General features: G+C 45.5%; 2 protein-coding genes across 14 annotated transcripts in view; one reads left to right on the top strand and one right to left on the bottom strand.

Moving 5' to 3' along the window:
- Positions 1-534: 534 nt before the first annotated feature.
- Positions 535-8,434, bottom strand: Mrpl22 (mitochondrial ribosomal protein L22). Of its 2 annotated transcripts, XM_021177598.2 has the most exons (7): positions 8,357-8,434; positions 8,228-8,276; positions 6,868-6,985; positions 4,727-4,792; positions 3,987-4,064; positions 2,857-2,926; positions 535-837 (listed from the first exon to the last, which is right to left on the bottom strand). In XM_021177598.2, exons 1-7 carry the CDS (start codon positions 8,382-8,384, stop codon positions 626-628), a joined length of 621 nt encoding a protein of 206 aa, XP_021033257.1. In that variant the 5' UTR covers positions 8,385-8,434; the 3' UTR covers positions 535-625. The 2 variants fall into 2 exon arrangements, with proteins under 2 accessions (XP_021033257.1, XP_029338910.1); XM_029483050.1 differs by lacking the exons at positions 8,228-8,276; positions 8,357-8,434 and adding an exon at positions 8,016-8,216.
- Positions 8,435-11,446: 3,012 nt separating this feature from the next.
- Gemin5 (gem nuclear organelle associated protein 5) overlaps positions 11,447-19,739 on the top strand; it is a 50,617-nt gene continuing 42,324 nt past the window's right edge. For 3 of the 12 annotated variants that reach the window (XM_029483778.1, XM_029483777.1, XM_029483783.1), the window contains exons 1-6: positions 11,464-11,698; positions 12,516-12,676; positions 13,730-13,911; positions 15,400-15,551; positions 15,904-16,020; positions 19,062-19,194. In XM_029483778.1, the coding sequence (XP_029339638.1) occupies positions 11,533-11,698; positions 12,516-12,676; positions 13,730-13,911; positions 15,400-15,551; positions 15,904-16,020; positions 19,062-19,194 (911 nt within the window). In that variant the 5' untranslated portion in view covers positions 11,464-11,532. Of the gene's footprint in view, positions 11,699-12,515; positions 12,677-13,729; positions 13,912-15,399; positions 15,552-15,900; positions 16,021-19,061; positions 19,195-19,739 lie in introns of those variants that run through there. The other 9 variants (XM_029483776.1, XM_021175739.2, XM_029483775.1 and 6 more) reach the window with 6 other exon arrangements.

The raw sequence follows: 19,739 nt of genomic DNA, 5'->3' as shown, positions 1-19,739 counted from the left end.
AATCCTTGGCAAAAAAAAAAAAAAAAAAAAAAAAGGTGGTGTGAGAAAAAAAAAAAAAAAAAAAAAAAAAAAAAAAAAAAAAAAAAAAAAAAAAAAAAAAAAAAAAGAAGTGTGGCAAGTTCCAGGAAAAGCCAGGGCTACCCCGAGAAATCCTGTCTCAAGAATCCAAAAGCAAACACAACAACAAAAAAAGGAAGAGCCTGGAGTTGAGGATTTTGGTTAAAGTGTCCCTAGTATGAGTAACACAGAGATTCAAGCAATCTGCATCAAAACTCCAATGCCATTTTTCAGGGAGGGAGGGAGGAATCTGAGAGTCACAGTAGTACTTTGGTAACTGATTGTTGCCAGGAGGAGAGCGCCACCTACTGTCTAGTTTTAGAATGCAGTGGTAAGGCTGCTTCAAGTCCTCTTGAAAAATCCTCTGGCCTCTGCACATGCACACCAGGATACATACTGCACACCCGCCCCACCACACACACACACACACACACACACACACAAGAAACTTTGCAGTTATACACTACACTTCAATAATTCAATGAAACAGATAAAAATCACTTGTTTTTACTTTTTAAAATAAACATAAGCTATATACACCGTGGAGCCAGGATGACCGGCACAGATCTCATAGAGTATGGATGATGGTCCGGCTGCGAAGCTGCTGAATATAGTCCTTGGCGTGGTCAACTGCTGTCTTGGGTACTTCAGGTGGGGGTGGGGGTCCTTCCACCAGCTTTACAAAATAGTGGCAATAGACCTTCTCCATGATGCCAAAGCGACCTCGGCCATGGTAACGGATGCGCTTCAGGCACTGGCCTCTGCCTGAGGTAGACTCAGCTAGAGGAAGGAAAGAGAATTATGGGAAATGCCTGCTATCCATAGGACTACATCTGTACCAGCTGATAGGTTCTGACCCATCTTTTAGTAGATCATAAGCGTGCAGGAGCTTGGTGGTTGGCTAGCACACAGTCCTCTCAAACACAAGTCTCTTGAGCACTAACCAGGAACAATGCACTGCTCTAGAGGAGGCATGGACCCACTGCCAGATTACGTTGGACAGAAAGACAGAAAATACAGTAATAGCTTCAATTAATGGAAAGTTTCATGAATCAAACAAGTCTGACTAAGGCGACACAGATAGGATGGAAGAGATGCCAAGAGGCATCCCTGAGAGCAGGTGTGGTACTGGTGCATAATCCAGGAAGCAGAGGCAGGAGAATCAGGATTTCAAAATCATCCTTAACTATACAGCAAGTTTGAGGCCAGTCTTTTTTTTTTTTTTTTTTTTTTTTTGTTTTTCCAGACAGGGTTTCTCTGTATAGCCCTAGCTGTCCTGGAACTCACTCTGTAGAACCAGGCTGCCTCTGCCTCCTGTGTGATGGAATTAAAGGCATGTGCCACATGACATTAAGCCTCAGAAATAAAAATAAAAGAGTCATCCCAGAGAGAGAGAGAGAGAAACCTGACCTGAGACCAGAATCTCCCCTATCCCTGCTCCTAATGCAAGCACGCTCGGCTTGCTTAGGCAGATGCTGGGGCACACTGACACTGAGCATGATGTGTAAGAGGCACACAAACAAGAGATGAGCATGGGGGCAGGTTACATATGGTCCTACAGGCAAAGGAAAACTCCATTCCAGCACCCAGGCAGACAAGGCAGGGATGGGACCACCAACAGCTCAGTACAGAAAGCAGTGGCCATGCAAGCCTGACAACATGAGGTTGCCCTTGGAATCCACATAAAGGTGCAAAGAGATGTGACTCCACAGAACTGCCTTCTGACCCCACCTATGGTGCACACCGTGGCCTAGGCACATGTACTACCTTGGATATTCTCCACAGTGCCCCAGTCACATGGCTGTGCGGGTGTCTATGGCATGCTGGCTCAGGTGTGTGCTCAGGATGGTGCAGCTGCCAGGTGCTCGGCCTAGTCTCAGTTTCTGAGTGTTTAAGGTTCCCACTGCCCGACCTGGCTAAGGATGTTGAATTTGTTTCCATATATTTTATATTATTCTCTTAAGAATTATGTGATTCATTTGCTCAATCGTTGATTGGATGATCCAGTGGTTTTGGTCTGCCTGTGTTTCTCTCTCTTGTGCAGACCAGCAGGTCTTTCAGCCTGATTACTAGAAGGCTCCATCTCAGTCATTCTTATGACAGAGGCACATTATAAAAACGACCTTTAAGAGCTAGAGCAATGGCTCAGAAGTTAAGAACACTGGCTGCTCTTCCAGGGGTCCTGAGTTCAATTCCCAGCAACCATGTGGTGGCTCATAGCCAACTATAATGGAGTCTGATGCCCTCTTCTGGCCTGCAGGGATACATGCAGATAGAGCACTCATACACATAAAATAAATAAGTCTTTAAAACAAAACAAAAATGACCCTGAAGGTTTACATGTGAACCTTTATTCACCTCCTTCCACTTGACAATTCATCTATCTTTTCTGTCCACCACCCCTCTGCCCCCAATAATCTATGTAACTCTAGCTGTCCTAGAACTTGCTCTGTAGACCAGACTGGCCTTGAACTCACAGAGAGCCATCTGCTTCTGTCTCCTAGGTGTTGGCACTAAAACGTGTGCCCCACGATTAAAGATAAATCTATCTTCTAGGTAACTTGTGGTCATCCACAGTTTTATGGCAGCGCGAGCCACTCTGTGTGTACTAGTCACTGGTGCGGGACTTCACACTCTCAACCCCATTCAGAACAAGCACGGAGACGCTGGCAAGTCTCCCACTCATGACACAGTGGCACTGCGGTGCTAAGGACTACAGGAGGTCCTTGCCAATGGGCAACTGGCCTAATATACAGATACCAGAGACATCCCAGGTGCTGAAGATGGAAAGAGTCTTACCTATGTGTAAGTTGGATCTGAACTCCACATTATGGTCTCTCACTGCCATGTCTTGTGCTTCTAAGAGAACCTTAAATGACAGGAGAAGCCGGCTCATATGGTGGGATTAAATATCTCTCATCTTTTGTTGTCTAAAATATACTTTTTCAAGCCTATACTTCACAATGAACTTTTATTTGTTTATTTATTTATTTATTGGTGGGTTTTGTTTTGTTTTTTGAGACAAGTTATCACTTTGTAGCTCCTGATGCTTTGGAACTCACAGAGATTGGTCTGCCTCTGTATTCCAAGAGTGCATTTGTAACTACATCCAGCCACAATGAACTTCAATTGCTGGTTGTATCAAGGAAAATGGTACAGTGAGGATTCCTTCCTCAGAATGAATTAGGAGCCATCACCATCCTGCTGAGCCTTGGAGGCTCTGTAAGGGAAGGAGGACAGCCTATACCCGTAGGCCATGCCATTAGCAAAGAACACTGAATCTGAGTCAGGGAACAGCCACATGCCTGCACATTAGTACTGCACCCAGCGAGACACTGGAGACCCTAGGGACCACCTATGAACAAACACAAGCCCACGGCCAGAGGAGAAGTATTAGAGACAGCACACTTCCATGTTTCCTGGGTGGATGCCAAGGCTTCCTCTACGTAATTACTCACATTTAATCCTAAGCTCTCACTGTCGGCTCCCCAACCCTCAGAAAGGACTCTTTAAAACAGCAAAAACAAAAAAAACAAAACAAGACCATACCAAGTCTGGAATGGAAGTGCAGCTTATTGGTAGAGTTCCTCCCTGGCATACACTAGGCCCTGAGTTTTATCTTCAGTATCACCCTCAAAATAAGCCCCGAATCATGTTTTTTTAAAAGATTTCCAATCACTCCACCAACAATTTAAAACAAAACAACAACAAAAAAAAGTGTCTGGTGCAGGTAAAGGCTCCTGAGGAAACCCATGTGAAGAATGAAAAGCACCCATTCTCAGGAAGAACAAGGGATGTGAGAGACTTAATTAAACCAGGAACAGCAGGTCCTCATCTTATAAAAATACATGTGTACAGTAATTTCAGGAATCTAGGATTTAGGCTTAAAGATGACTGCATGCCCACCCCTCCCAACCATCAAGTCTTACCTCTTTAATGATCTGAGCCCCCTTTTTATCATTGAATTCCAGCTGCGCCAAAGCCTGATCAATGGACATGCCTCGTATCTAAAGAGGGACAAATGAATGAACAAACTCAAAAGCAATATTCACGGGGGCTGGCGAGATGGCTCAGTGGGTAGGAGAACTGACTGCTCTTCTGAGGGTCCTGAGTTCAATTCCCAGCAACCGCATGGTGGCTCACAACCACCCGTAATGAGATCTGAGTTAAACCCAAGCAAAATAGAAAAAAAAGAGGTTTGAACTGGATCCTGCCTCTTGGTTATAACCAAACTTAAGAGCTGCAAGATAAAACCAACAGCTTATGTGTAACACTTTCAGAACTATTAAGGCAGACATGACGGAGAGACAGGCTTACAGCAACCACACTCCTCCACCTTTCATGAGATAAATGATCCTGTATCTGCTGCATTCCTGCTCCTCACTAAGAATACACAAGAACCAACAGGATCCTGAGGTTAAACCTCTTTGTACAGATAAGTAAGCAAGTGTCCTGGGTTCTCTCTCCCTTCTTCACCAAGATAAACACTTAACCTACCGTGTCAGGATATGTTTAATTGTCTCTCTTGATAACCTGCCGGTCACTGACCATACAGTGACACTCCCTACTCCTTGGGGAGACTGGGATAATAATCATTCCTATTCCAGTCCTCAGGACGAAGCCACAGCTTCTTTCACTGTGTATCACGTGGGTAGGCATGTTAGCTTACCATCTTTGCCAGGTACCACATCTTGTCCTTGCTGTATTTTATTTGTCTCCGACAATGGTAAATTTCCTTGCGAGTAGGAAAAAAAGAAAAACATTGTTACAGCAGGTTCATTGAAGTGACAGTGGCACAGCCACTAGTACCCATACTCTATACCCAATGACAAAACTATTGTCACAGGAAATAAAACAAAATACTACAAAGATTCTAGGGAGTCTTTAGACAAATTTGCCTTTTTTCAATGTCTCATTATGTTAAAAAAAAAAGATTAGTAAGAAAGAAACAGAAACTATGATCTTTTCAAATTTACATACATTATATGTATGCATGTTTTGTCTGCATACATGTGCATCAGTGCATACCTGGTGCCCGTGGAGGTTAGAAGGCACTAGTTCCCCTGAAACTGGAGTTACATATGTGTGCTGAGAATTGAACTCGGCCCTCTGCAAGAACAAGTGTTCTTAACCACTGAGCGACCTCTCCAGCCCTTAAACTATAATTTTTTGACCAAGTAGATATTGAATAATTCACAAGTCACAAAGCGCTTTTTAGTAGGTTCAGTTGGGAGAGGAACCATCTTATAATCCTTTCGGAAACTGAAACTGACAAACCATGTGGCTTCTTCAAGACCTAAAACCCTGTGAGCAGGGGGAGCAGCCAGGCACGGGAGGGACCCAGAGACAGCATGGGCGCCTCCCGAGGTGGTCTGAATGAAAATGGCTGACAGGGAGTGGCATTATTTGAAAGGACTGGGCCACGATATGGCCTTGTTAGAGTGCCCTGTGGCCTTGGTGGAGGAAGTGTGTCAATGCAGGTGGCCTTTGAGGCTTCAGAAGCTCAGGTCAGGCCCAGTACTTCTTTCTCTCTCTGCTGTCTGCTGATCTGGATGGAGAACTCTCAGCTTCCTCTTCCACACCATGTCTGCCCGCATGCCACCACGCTGCCCACCATGGCAATAATGGACTAAACCTCTGAACCGTAAGCCAGCCCCAATTAAATATTTTCTTTTATAAGAGGTGTCATGGTCATGGTGTCTCTTCACAGCCATAGAAACCCTAAGACATTCCCAAAGTTCTCCAAAGACTCTAAAAGTCCACCTTCTTCCCACTATTTGCCCTCCTACCAGGCTGTCCTGTGTCCTGGAACTCACTCTGTTGACCAGACTGGCCTCGAATTCAGAAATCCACCTGCCTCTGCCTCCCAAGTGCTGGGATGCCTTTTTTTTAATTGATGGTTGAAGTTGTAACTCAGTTGTAAGAACGTTTCCCTGGCTTTGAGCCATGGCACTGCATACACAACATGTAGTAGTGCTCACGTGTAATTCCCGAACCTTATAGCAGATGCATGCCTCCACAAATTCACTTAAAGCTGGACTTTGCTTTACATGTCACTAGAATAATCTCTGACAGTCTGAAGTATGCAACACAATAATTTTATCGCTGAGCAGCTAATAAGAAGATACATCTTTGGTAGGCATCCAATGATTCAATACAAACCTGAAGTTTAAAGGTTTGCACATTATAGAAAGAAACAAAACTGTAATTGTGCCTAAATTCAAACACACAATGGTTAAAACAACATTTTCCAACTCATTATGCTTCCATCATCTGGGTATGCTGGCACACAACTTTAATCCCAGCACTCTGGATGCAGAGGCAGGCAGGTCTCTGTGACTTTGGGGGCAGCCTGGTCCATATAGTGAGAACAACCAGGGATACATGGATTCTGTCTCAAAAAAGCCCGATGATGATGATGATGATGACAACGACGATGACGACATTACCAACAAGCCTCACGTAGTCAAAATCAGCATCTCAAACCCTTACGTCAGTTTAGGAGGCTAGGTAAAGGCAATCTGGTACAGTTAGGTCAGTTAATTAGAACATGTAAATTACTTCACAAAGCCCCTTTAACCCGGAGAAAAACCTCACTGCTTGGCACATAAGAACACAAGTACTGATCAAGCAGGGCGTGGTGGTGCACACCGTCAATCCCAGCACTTGGGAGGCAGAGGCAAGCAGGGTTTTGTGAGTTCAAAACCAGCTTGGGCTAAGTGTTGAATTCAAAACCAGCATAAGACCTGACTCAAAAGAAATTAAAAATAGTTTTAAAAACTAGGGGATTACTTCTCCCTACAAACTTACTGCTGGTCTCCGAGGTTCGCCAGGCAGTTGAGGTGGGTAAACAATTTTATTCTTCTTCTCCCATTTTCGAGAAATGTCAAGAGAAGCACTCGTGTGGATGCACGACGGCGGTAAAACCCTGAAAGGAAGGAAGCCCATAAGACAACAGAAACTTGGACCTCTCTACAGTTCCGGGAGCCACGTCACCACCACCCTGACAACTTCAGGCTCTCAGTCAGAAGTTCATTAACAGAATGCGTTATCCAGACACTACAGAGCTGGCTCATCTCCCCTCCAGATACACCTGCAATCTCTAGGCCTTCAAACTTTCTTCTCCAGTTTGAATCACGGGTATTTACATTTCTACATAGTTAAAGCCAGCGGCACACTGTCACTTCACTGGGCCTTGGTTTTCATGTATGTAAGAAAGAGGAAAGAGGCAATGTCTCTAAGGCCTCTAACATCATTTTATATCATCACTCACAGCAGGGTGACAGAACCATAAGCTGCTCAACTCTGACTTCAATCTTTCTAAGAAGCCATTAGGATAAACTATTTAACAAGATTTTGTGAGCGTGAGGTACCTACTGTCTGCCATCCCTTAAGAACTGCCTTGCATTTCTCAAAACCTCAATACAGATTTGGCAATCAATATGGTGTCTGGCAAATTAAATATGCCATGAATTAACAGTGGCAAAGTTTCATGAATACTTACAGGTTTTATGAATACTCAGGACTGAAATGGGTTTTAAACAGAATCAAACAACTATAATTATATTAAGTCAAAATATTGCTCCAAAGAAGCGATTCATTTGCAAGTACTATATATGTAATCGAAACTTCGGATGTACCCTACGGATCCATGCCAGTGCTAACTCAACTGCATAGGGTTGCTTGTGTCCTAGCACGACAGCGCATGGCCTAGGATCCCAGCCTCTGACTGGTAAGCAGAAGCCAGACTGACTTATGGCGAGAGACTCAAACAAACAAACAAACAAAAGGCTTTCTCGAGAGGCTCCAGAATGTTCTGCAGAGCAAAAGGCTCAAACTCCAGTTGCTGAGAAACAACAGCGAACGAATGTACAATGTCAGGCAAGCCTCGAGTCTCCAAACAGTCCTTGCCTACGGCAAGTGAATAAAGAAATAGCCAGGAAAGTTTGTTGGTATACCACACAAGGTCGAAGAGTCGAATCGTGCCTACGGAATAGGAAGAGGCTGGTCAGAAAACACCGAGAGGAGCCCCGGGAGGCAACAGTCTCTACGGGGTTCCGGGTCGGGCCGCCCTCCACCTAAGGCCGAAAGTACTGCCTGGCACACAAGTGCACTGTGATCGATGCAGACCAGGCGCAGCCTGCTAGGATCTTCGTGGCAGGACTCTTACCGCAGCGTCTGCGTTGCCCAGATCCTCAGGTTAGGTAGCCGCAGTGCACCTGCAACGTGAATACGAGCTGTCAACTTCGATTCTCTTTATCTCCTCCTTCCCAAATTCTAAGAAAGACTCAAGCCTTACCCAACTCTCGCAGTAGTGCGGCCGCCATGCTGAGCCCTACGGAAGCCTCCGGGTTCAAACGCCGACTATACGCATGCGCAGTCCGAGACCGGCTTCCCGGACCCGAAAAGTCAGAGTGCGTTGTCATGGAGACCAGGAATGCGTCGTCCTTGTGAAAAGTCTGGTCAGAGCAGTCTTTCTTTGGAGTGAAAGACCTCATAAAGACTGAAAATCAGAAAAACTGTGACCTCACCTCATAACAGCCTGAAAAGGGCAGGGGAACCTTTTAATCCTAAATATTTAAGGCCAAAGATAGAAGAAAGACCACTGATCCAAATCATAATGGCCAAGTTAATTAAAGCAAGCAATTAATTAAAGCAAGCTTTTTTTATTTGCATACAGGAACTGCCTTCCCCTAAAGCAACGTTTGAGAAGGCAGCCTCGGACGTGAGGTAGACAAGGTTTCTATAGCTCAGGGGTTGGGTGTTTCCAAATGGATTTGCTAGGTGGAGGTTACAGGAGCAGAACTAGAACAGGAGCAGACTAATAAGTTAGTCCCATAAACAGAAACAGACTAGTAAATTGGTCATAACCACCTCCTGAAAGAAAGTTATGATCACAAGGTGGTCCTAAGAAGGTAGTCATAAAAACCTTTTTTTGTTTGTTTGTTTTGTTTTTTGTTTTTTGTTTTTTGAGACAGGGTTTCTCTATGTAGCCCTGGCTGTCCTGGAACTCACTTTGTAGACCAGGCTGGCCTTGAACTCAGAAATCCACCTGCCTCTGCCTCCCGAATGCTGGGATTAAAGGCTTCCGGCCATAAAAACCTTTTGAAACAAAGGTAGGGTTAACAAGATGGTTTTGAAACAAAGACACAGTTGCCATTTTCTGGAACCCACAGAACCATGTATAGTTAAGATTACAGGTGTGGCATAGCCCAATCAGTGAGAAAGGGAGGTTTAATCATAAACAGGAATGAATCTAGTTTGCCTCTACTATAAGATAGCTTTTAAGCCTAAGATGGAGGCAGGCTGGTTCATCAAACTCTGTCTTCAGTGGGCCTCAGGGTTCTTGTTAAAAATGACTGTAACATCAGCATGTGGGAGACTGGTGTTAAAGAACCACGGTGATACACAAGCTGGGCTCTGTCTCAGAGAAAAGGAGCCTGGCGTAGCGCCACATGCTTGTAATCCCAGCGTATGAGAGGCTGAAGCAGGAAGATCTCCACCAGTTTGATTGTCACCCTGGGCTGCAAATTCCAGGCCACTCAGAACTACACAGTGAGACTCTATCTCAAAGGAAAAGAAAGAGGAAGGAAAGATCACTCTACTTACACAAATTTGTGAACATTACTGAGAAAACTCTTTCAGAAACCAAATTGCCTGGCATAGGGGCCCACACATTTAATCCTAGCACTCAGGAGGGCAGAAGCAGGTAGATCTCTGTGAACTCAACACAGTCTGGTCTACAGAGCAAGTGCCAGGCTAGTCAGAGCTGTATAATGAGATCCTGTCTCAAAAAAAAAAAAAAAAAAAAAAGGCCAATGGGATGGGGTGTCATCGAGATGGTCCAGCTGACAAGCTGAAGTCAGTCAGTCTCTAGGCCCCATATCATGGAAAGAGAGCACCAACTCATCGACCTCTGACCTCCATACACACATTGTGAAATATGAGCACGCACACACACACGCTAAATAAATAATAAAGACTAAGAGACGAGCTAATGCATTTGTATGCTCCTGGCAAAACTAGTGATCAATGTGGAGCCTGGTAACCCTGAATTTAGTGCCCTTAGGCTATGCTAGCATAGGTAAGGGCTCTCTATTAATGATAGCCATTGCAAGTTTCCATATGCCACATTCAGGAAGGGCTAACAGCAGTACAGAAGTGCAGTCGAATCTGAGCAAGTTGCTTGGGTTTGAGTTGTAAGCAGAGTCCACTTCTTTTTTCCCTCCACACCACTAACCAGTTCTCACAGCATAGGCGCTCCATCAAGCAGGAGGCGGGATGTCAAACCTCTGCTCTTTCATCTTTGAATACCCCAGTGCCCGGAATCAGGAATCAGAATACCCCCCAACTACAGAGTCTCTTCCTGTCCTTTCTGCTTCCTGACTCATTTCATTTATATTGACAGGCTCTCACACTATAGCCCAGGCTGCCTGGCTTGGAGCACATGGCAATCCTCCTGCCTGAGTGCTGAGCCAGAACTCAGATTCATTCTTATAGTATTTCAGCTAAATACACTCTTGCAACTGTCTTTAAAACACCTCCCAAAAACTGGCAAAGTAAGCTGCTATGTAGCATTTTAAAAACAAAAAACAAAAAAATCCAAAGCCCGGCGGTGGTGGCGCACGCCTTTAATCCCAGCACTTGGGAGGCAGGGGCAGGTGGATTTCTTTAGTTCGAGGCCAGCCTGGTCTACAAAGTGAGTTCCAGGACAGTCAGGGCTATACAGAGAAACCCTGTCTCAAAAACAAACAAACAAACAAACAAACAAACAAAAAAACTTGCCGGGCGTGGTGGCGCACGCCTTTAATCCCAGCACTCCGGAGGCGGAGGCAGAGGCAGAGGCAGGCAGATTTCTGAGTTCGAGGCCAGCCTGGTTTACAAAGTGAGTTCCAGGATAGCCAGGGCTATACAGAGAAACCCTGTCTCGAAACTCGCCCCCCCCCCCAAAAAAAAAAAACAAAAACAAAACAACTTAATTGGGATACTGAACTGCCTTGTCCAATCTGTCCCAGATGTTTCTCACTTAATAATACTTGCCTTGCTGGATTGGACAAAATAAGGAGCTTTAGTTAAATACAGGTATATATGGAGGTAAATGAACACAAATGCATTAGCTCATCTCTTAGTCAACCTTGAGGTTGGTAGAAACAGGGTATTGCACATCATGTTGGTCTTTATTATTTATTTATCGCGTGCGCGCGCGCGCGTGTGTGTGTGTGTGTGTGTGCTCAGTGGCTGGTTGGCGGGTTCCATAGGTCTAAATCCTTAATTAAGGAAAATACGTAACCTCAGGACCTGGAATTTAGTCCCAGGCGGCACACGGGAGCGAGAGGCGCGGGTTGGGCCTCAACGCGCTCCGTAGCGCCCGCCTCCAGGGGCGGGGTTTAACTCGATCCCGCCCCCTCCCGCTCCACGCCGCGGTTGCGAACCACCGTACCGGAGCTCCTCCGCTGAGCTTGGGCAGCCGCGGAGATGAAGCCGGAGCCGCGGACGCTGCCGCCGTCCCCCAACTGGTACTGCTCACGCTGCAGCGACGCGGCGCCCGGAGGCATCTTTGGCTTCGCTGCGCGGACCTCCGTCTTCCTCGTCCGCGTGGGCCCGGGTGCGGGCGCGAGCCCAGGGGCGCCCCCGTTTCGAGGTGAGCCCCTCACGGGTCGGCGCAGTCCTTCCTGCCGCCCTCTTGGGGGAGTTCTGTAAGTCGCTGGGTCCGGCGGCGCGTGCACGTGGCCCCTCACGCTTGGAGGGACTGACCCAGCCTAGACCCGGCGTTTAGGGTGCTCCTGGCCTTCCTACTTGGCCAAGGCCCTGCCGGCCCCTAGTACGCCCCCTGGGGTGGGGGCTGTTCTCCCTTCTCTGCTCCCGCTGGGCAATTACTTGACGTTGAGGTCTGTAAGGTGAGTGGGGAGAGTCTGAATTGGCGCCAGAGGCGATGAAGCCTGTCTGACTTCCAGCTACTTGGGAGGCTGAGGCTGGAGGATTGCCGCGCGTTCATAGCCTAGGCTATGTAAAATGAGTTCCAGGCCAACCAATGGCTCCATAGCAAGATTCTAACTCAAAAGAAAACGAAACAAATACAAACCAAGGATTGATTTTTTTTTTCCTTGCGTTAAGAAATGCCAACTTATTGTATTCCTTTTGACCTATGGCAAAATTAAGTAAATATGGCTTTCACGTTCACCGGTGAGCCAGGACTGGACCTCAACCTGTAAACCTGGCTCGACAAAGGACGTGAGCATTGCTTTATAGATGAGAATACTGAGATTGAAAGAAAATGAACCCGAAGAAAGCCCCTAACTAAGTACAGGCATCACTGACACCCAGCGTTCCTGTCATTCGTCTGTAGATGTTTCTGTTCCATGTGTGTTAAATGTTTATCTGCTTGTTGTTTATCTAGCAACATGCAGTCTAACTGTCTGGATAGTGCTTTAGTTAACCAAGTCTGGTTTTGCTTGCAGTGGTAGGAGAGTTGGTGGGACACACTGAAAGAGTATCTGGTTTCACTTTTTCTCATCACCCTGGACAATACAACCTCTGTGCCACCAGCTCAGACGATGGGACTGTGAAGGTTTGGGATGTAGAGACCAGGACTGTAGTGACAGAACACACACTCCATCAGGTAATGTGCATCCTGAGGCCTCAGATTGTTTTAACATCTCATCCTTATGGAGGAGTGCTACTCATTTTTGTTGGTTACTTAGATATGTTGGAAAGTCTCTCAAGTCCTTTTTTTTTTTTTTTTTTTTTTAAAGATGCATGTTTTGTTTAGAAAGTAGAGTTTCTGGTAGCGGCTGTAACTTGGCTAGGTAGAGAGCCTGGCTAGCATACTCAAAGCCCTGGGCTCAGTCCCCAGAACTGCGTAAATGGACATGGTGGTGCACACCTGTAATCATAGCACTTGGAAAGTGGAGGCAAAAAGATAGTCATTCTCATATATATATATGAGATGTTTCCAATGTATGTCTGCACACCAAAGGGGGGCATTCAGATCCCATTATAGACCGTTTAAAATTACCGTGAGAGCTCTGGGAATCGAACCTGGGACCTCTTGATAAGTCACCACTGAGCTGTTCTCCAGCCCGTTGAGCAGTTTAATCTCCATGAAAGTAAGAGAGAATTGGCTCCACAGAGCCTTCTGCCTTCCACATGCTCGGCTGTGGCACATGCTCTCCCAACACAGTAAATAGAAAATGTAGGGGCTGGAGAGATGGTTCATCCATTAAGAGTGCCTCCTACTGTCCCAAAGAACCCAAGTTGGGTTCCCATCACCCTTGTGGGTTGGCTCATAACCAGCTCCAGATCCAGGGAATCCATTCACCTCTTCTGGCCTGCATAGACACACACGTGGCTTTGCACACATGAGTAAAAAGTGTGTGTGTGTGTGTGTCTGTGCACGTCCAGGTCAGTATCCCCAGGCATGGTGGTGCATAGCTGCAATTCTAGAATTCTAGTACTCAGGAGACAGGCAAGAGGATTGCCTTGAGTTCCAGGCCAAAATTACAAAGTATATTTTGGTCTCAAAACCACATAAAAAGCTTTAACTTTAGATTTATATATTGTTATGCAGGTAGCTATAGCATATTTCTTAAGTACCTGTAATGTGCGTAGCATTAGGCTGGTTTACAGCCTGACACTGACAAATGAGACTCATCTGGCTCTGCTTTGTTTGAAGCATACAATATCAGCACTGCATTGGTCTCCGACAGTTAAGGACTTAATAGTCTCTGGGGATGAAAAAGGAGTTGTTTTCTGTTACTGGCTTAACAGAAATGACAGCCAGCACCTCTTCACAGAGCCCAGGACCATATTCTGTCTGACGTGTTCACCTCATCACGAAAATCTGGTAGCCATTGGGTGAGTACCGAGTACTGTGCTGTCTGCTGGTGGTTTGGCTTAATCTATGATCCTGCTTTTCTTTCCTCTTGCCTGTGTGCCTCAGACCTCAGAGGAAGACAGCAGCCCAGGGTGTCATATGTTCCTGTGAGCTCTAGTTCCAGACTTTGCTCTGCTCCCCATATTTCTATGACACTGTGTTTTCTTCTTTCTTTATGTCTAAATTTTCAAGCCACCCTTCAAAAGTTAGAAGTGCCTTCTTTCTCTCTTGTCTGACTTAGACTATCTTTGGATGTGGTGTTAACTGTAGAGTGTCAGGTGACTCTGCTTTATGTACCTCACAAATAGGACAAAGAAAGCCAGCTTCATGATACCCTTTATGAAGCCTTTGGATGTACAAAATAGTTTGTGTCTGACTTGGGAACATTTATGAAGAAAGGCTAGAGGTGCTAGATTATAACTCAGAAACATTGGCTACCACTAGGAAATCAAAGCAGAAATTTGGTAGGAGTAAACATAAGCTATTTTTCTTAAGCTAAGTATAAAATACTTTAAGGTTTTTTGGTTGGTTGTCTTTTTACCATGTATAGTTATTTTGCTTGCATATGTGTTTTGTGTACCATGTGTTTGCAGTGCCCTAGGAGACCTGAAGAGGGCACCAGATCCTCAGGGACTGGAGTGACAGATGGTTGTGAGCCACCTTGTGAATACTGGGACTTTGGTTCCTCTAGAAGAGCAGCTAGGGCTCTTAAGGGCTGAACTGTCTCTCTAGCTCCCAATAGATACTTTTTAACGTGTGCAAAATAATTCACTTTTTAAAAAGCTATTAGAATCTATGGGTTTCTGCTGAATTCATAGATTGACACTTAGGTACAGTTTAACGGTTCTTGTTAAGTTCGTAGTTGGAAAGCAGTATCATTTGTGGAGCTAAGGATGTGGCTCCTCCGGCAGAGGGCTTCTCTAGCACATACAAAGGCCTGCACTCAGTCCCAGGTACTGTATAAAGCAAATATGTTGGTTCATGCTGTGATCTCAGCCCTTGGGAGGTGAATGAAGTTCATTATCACTCTTGGTGCATAGTAGGTGTGCGGCCAATCTGTGATGTGTAAAGCTGTCGCAAAAAAAGTTTATCAGTTAACTGTTTTCATTGCTAAAATCTTTTCCCCTTTCAGGGCAGCAGCAATGCAGACAAGCTGTAAACTTAGTGGGTACTGGGAGGAGTGGGTAGAGAAGAGGAGGAAAGCCTTGTCTTTTGAGTTAGGGTCTGCCTTGGAAGTCTGTAAACAGCTGTAAAAAGAGGTGGGGCGTGGTGGAAAGGGAGTCTCCAGAGAAAGAGTAGTCTAGAGTCTCAGGGTAAGCATATGTGGGATTTGACCTGGTATCTAAACAGGCAGAAAAGAAAAAAGAAAGTTCTATGATACTGTGCTGCTTGGGTTAGAACTCAGACAGGTGAGAGGCTTGGCAGTGTCAATCTACAGGTTCCTGAAATGTTTCTAACTTATTTTTCAGCTACAAAGATGGCATAGTGGTTATCATTGACATCAGTAAAAAGGGAGAAGTTATTCACAGACTTCGAGGCCACGATGATGAAATCCACTCCATAGCCTGGTGTCCTCTGCCTGGTGAAGACTGCTTATCCATCAACCAAGAGGAAAACTTGGGTAAGATGATGGAAGGAGAGCTCTGCTCTTTCCAGACCTAAAGAACTAAGTGTTGAGTTGCAGCTTCTGAATTATACTTAGACCCTGAGCCTCACAGAGCAAACTAGGAAACGGGGAGGAGCTGACTTTGCAGAGTTACTTTGTAACCACAAGTGCATGTTCGTGTAAATTAAAAATAAGCAGTTACTAGCTGCTCTTCCAGAGGTCCTGAGTTCAATTCCCAGCAGCCACGTGGTGGTGCACAGCCATCTGTTAAGGGGTCTGATCCCCTCTTCTAGTGTGCATGAAGACAGAGCATTCATATATATATATATATCTTTAAAAAATAAAATCTCTATCTCTTTCCTAGAAGAACCTGACATTCCCAATGGGAAGCTTATAGCAGAAACCCCCATCACAAAAGGCTGCTACTTAGCCACAGGAAGCAAAGATCAGACCATTCGAATCTGGAGCTGTTCCCGAGGCCGGGGTAAGGTTGATGCCTAGAGGTTATCCTGCTTTCTTTTCTGTTGCTATGGTAACACAACTTGGAGGGACTAAGAGTGATTGCAGGTTAGTTATAGGTTCTGGTCCATCATTTTATTACTTTTTTTTAAGAATTGATTTGCTTTTATGTGTATACATGTTTTTGCATAGACATATGTCTGTGTGCTATGTGTGTGCTCAGGGAGGCCAGAAAAAGGCACTGGCTTCTCTAGGAGCTGGAGTTATAAACTGTTCTTGGTCACCATGTTGGTGCTAGAGAGCAACAAGTCCTCCTAACTGGTGAGCTGTTTTCTTCCACTGCTCTGCAACCCATTCTTCAGAGGAGTCAGAATGAATCGGGCTGTCTCTTCCACAGTGAGGAGCAGAGAGGAGAGGATTGCTGCCCACCTCTGCTCAGCTTTCTCTACGCTTAGCAGCTCAGGACCTAAACCCCCGAATGAACAGCACCACCCATCTGCAGGCTGTGCTCCAGCTCCTTTCTGCTGCTCTGATAAAACACAGACCAAAAGAAACTTGGGGGTGGGGGTGTTGTTTCAGCTTCTAAATTACAGTCTGTCACTGAGGGAAGTCAAGGTGGGACCTTGATGCAGAAACCGTCCAATGGAGGAATGCCATGTGCTGCCTTACTCCCTGGCTCAGCTGGCTTTTTTTGGATAGCCTGGGACTGCCTACACAAGAAATGATACATCCCATAGTGGGCTGGACCCTCTTTACAAATTGACAGTCACCCACAGTCATACTCAGAGGCCAAACTAATCTAGATAATCCCTCACTGAGGTTGTCTTTCCAAGTTTCCTGTTTTGTCACAGTGTCTCTTCAGTGGCAAATTCTGTACTGTTGCAGTAGAATTATCTGTTTGTTTTGTTTCATCTCGTTTCAAGAATATCATCTAGCTAAAATCTTGCTTGCCAGAAAGTTGCTGTCCCTTATAACCTGTTTAGACCTCTCTGTTCTGGACACCTGGCCTTTGTGTCTGTTTTCTGGTGCCTTCTAGAGGGCAAGAACCCCGGCTTTGCTGAAAGAGCCTTCCCTGCCTGGCGTGCAGAGTAAGGCTGTCCTAGATCTTGCTATGTAGATAGACCAAGCTGGCCTCAAACTCACAGAGATCACGTGAGAGCAAGATCTTTACTGTAAGAATACGAATAATGAGCTTTCCTTGAGTGTTAAGAATGGAAAAACAAGCCGGGTGTGGTGGCGCATGCCTTTAATCCCAGCACTCGGGAGGCAGAGGCAGGCGGATTTCTGAGTTTGAGGCCAGCCTGGTCTACGAAGTGAGTGCCAGGACAGCCAGGGCTACACAGAGAAACCCTGTCTTGAAAAACCAAAAAAAAAAAGGAAAAACGGTGATACAGACTCAGTGTGCGCACTGAGCCCATGAACAAACTGGCTATGTTACATTGTCTTCAAATTTTTATTTAGCACTGTGAGGTAGGGACTTTGTGTGCATGAAGGCACACATCACCCTTATGTGAGTTCTGGGGATCAGACTCATCTGTGTGGCAAGCACTTTGTCTAGAGCCATCTCGCCAGGCCCATCACTTGGTTCAAATTAGGCTAAACATCCCTCTTCCCCCACAAGACACCTGCCTGAGAACCCGTGAACACAATAGCTGTCCACAGTAGTCTTGTGTTCTTGTACAGCAGACCTGCTGGACAGTACTGAGAGTACTGAGGGGTCTCTGTACTCCACTTGGAGTCTCCCGAATCACATCTCTGAACTTGGACCCTGGCGTGTATGTGTTGGTTTGTTTTGTTTGAGACAGGGTTTCTCTGTGAAGTCTTGGCTGTCCTGGAACTTGTTTTGTAGATCAGATGTTCCTGAATCTGCCTCCTGAGTGCTGGAATTAAAGGTGTGCTCCACCATACACTACTGGCATGTATGTTTTTAAAGCTGTGCTTGTGGTTCTGATGGCCAGTACAGATGATTGGGTCAGTGCTGGTGAAGGTTTCACAGGGGTTTCATATCAGATGTCCTACACAACAGTTATTTACATTATGGTTTATAACTGCAAAATAGCAGTTATGAAGTAGCAACAAAATAATTTTATGGTTATGAGTCATGACATGAGGAACTATATTAAAGAGTTGCAGCACTAGGAAGATTGAGAACCACTGAACTAGGAATAAGAGTTAACTAGGAGAATTCCACTATCCTGGAGTTATTGAAAAGTCTCAGGTTAGGTTCTCATTCTAATTAGGAACTCAATCCCCACACAAAGATACTAGCATGTGTGCATGTTCATGCACAAACAACCTTTGCAGGCCAAATAACCTTTGGTGACATTACTTAGGCACCATTTACAGACAAGATTTGGAACTTGACAAGCCAGCTAAGCTGGGAACCCTGTTTCGCCACCCTCGCAGCTGGACAAGCATTTTTTTTTTTTTACTGTGCCTGGTTTTGAATATGGGTTTTGAGGATCAAACTCAAATCTTAATGCTTGCAAGGCAAGCATTTTACGGGCTGATCTGTCTCCTAAGCCTGTCCCAGATAAAGGTACAACTTTTCAAGTTTCAAAGGGTTTCTCTGTGTGGTCCTGGCTGTCCTGGCACTCACTTTGTAGACCAGGCTGTCCTCGAACTCAGAAATCCGCCTGCCTCTGCCGACATGTTCTTTCTTGTGTGTGCACATGTATGTAGAGGTGATGTTGCATGTCTTCCTTGGTTCTTCATGTTTGTTTTTTCTCTCAGCCTTGTCTTGTGAGACAGGTCTTAACTGAACTTGCTGCTCAGAGATGAGGCTAGATCAGCAACTGGTCAGCAGCTCCAGGGATCTGCCTGTGTCTGTAATGAGGTGATAGGTGTACCCCACTGCACCAGGCTGCTGCTTCTTTTTCAGTGGGTGCTAGGGGCCTAAGCTGAGGTGTGCATGCTTGCATGGCAAGCAGTTTCATCACTCTAGCCCCCAAGATTTTACTGTTAATTAGCCAAACAGTTTGTAAACCATAGAATTGAGGGTTGCTGGGAGGGGCACGCTACTATTTCCCTGTTCTGAGAGCAGATCGACTTTCCTCTAATCTACAGGTGTAATGGTTTTGAAATTGCCCTTCCTGAAGAGAAGAAGTGGGGGTGTGGACCCAACAGTTAAAGAACGGCTTTGGTTGACACTTCATTGGCCTAAGAACCAACCAACACAGCTGGTATCCAGTTGTTTTGGGTAAGTGTTGGGGTCATACTCTTTCATAAATACTGTTTTCCTGTTGAGATCCAAAATTCTAGGCTTGTGTGTTCAGAAAATACAGAAATAACCAAGATTTATGTTATCATTGTTATTCTTTCTTTCTTTCTTTCTTCCTTCCTTCCTTCCTTCCTTCCTTTCTTTTAATTCTTCATAATGTCTTTTTTTTATATTTTCTTTATTTACAGTTCAATTGTTATCCCCTTTCCCGTTTTCCCCTATGAAAACCCCCATCCCCTCCTCCCTCCCCCTGCTCACTGCTACCCAACCCACCCACTTCTGCTTCCTGGCCCTGGCATTCCCTTACACTGGGGCATAGAGCCTTCATAGGTCAAAGGGCCTTTCCTCCCATTGATGTCTGACTAGGCCATCCTCTGCTGCATATGCAGCTGGAGCCATGAGTCCTACCATTGTGTGCTCTTTGGTTGGTGGTTTAGTCCCAGGAAGCTCTTTGGGGGCAGGGGGGGTTACTGGCTAGTTCATATTGTTGTTCCTCCTATGGGGCTGCAAACTCCTTCAGCTCC

The sequence above is a fragment of the Mus caroli genome, chromosome 11 (assembly GCF_900094665.2).
Source record: "Mus caroli chromosome 11, CAROLI_EIJ_v1.1, whole genome shotgun sequence".
NCBI lineage: Eukaryota > Metazoa > Chordata > Mammalia > Rodentia > Muridae > Mus > Mus caroli.
This window is presented reverse-complemented; position numbering and strand designations above follow the sequence as displayed.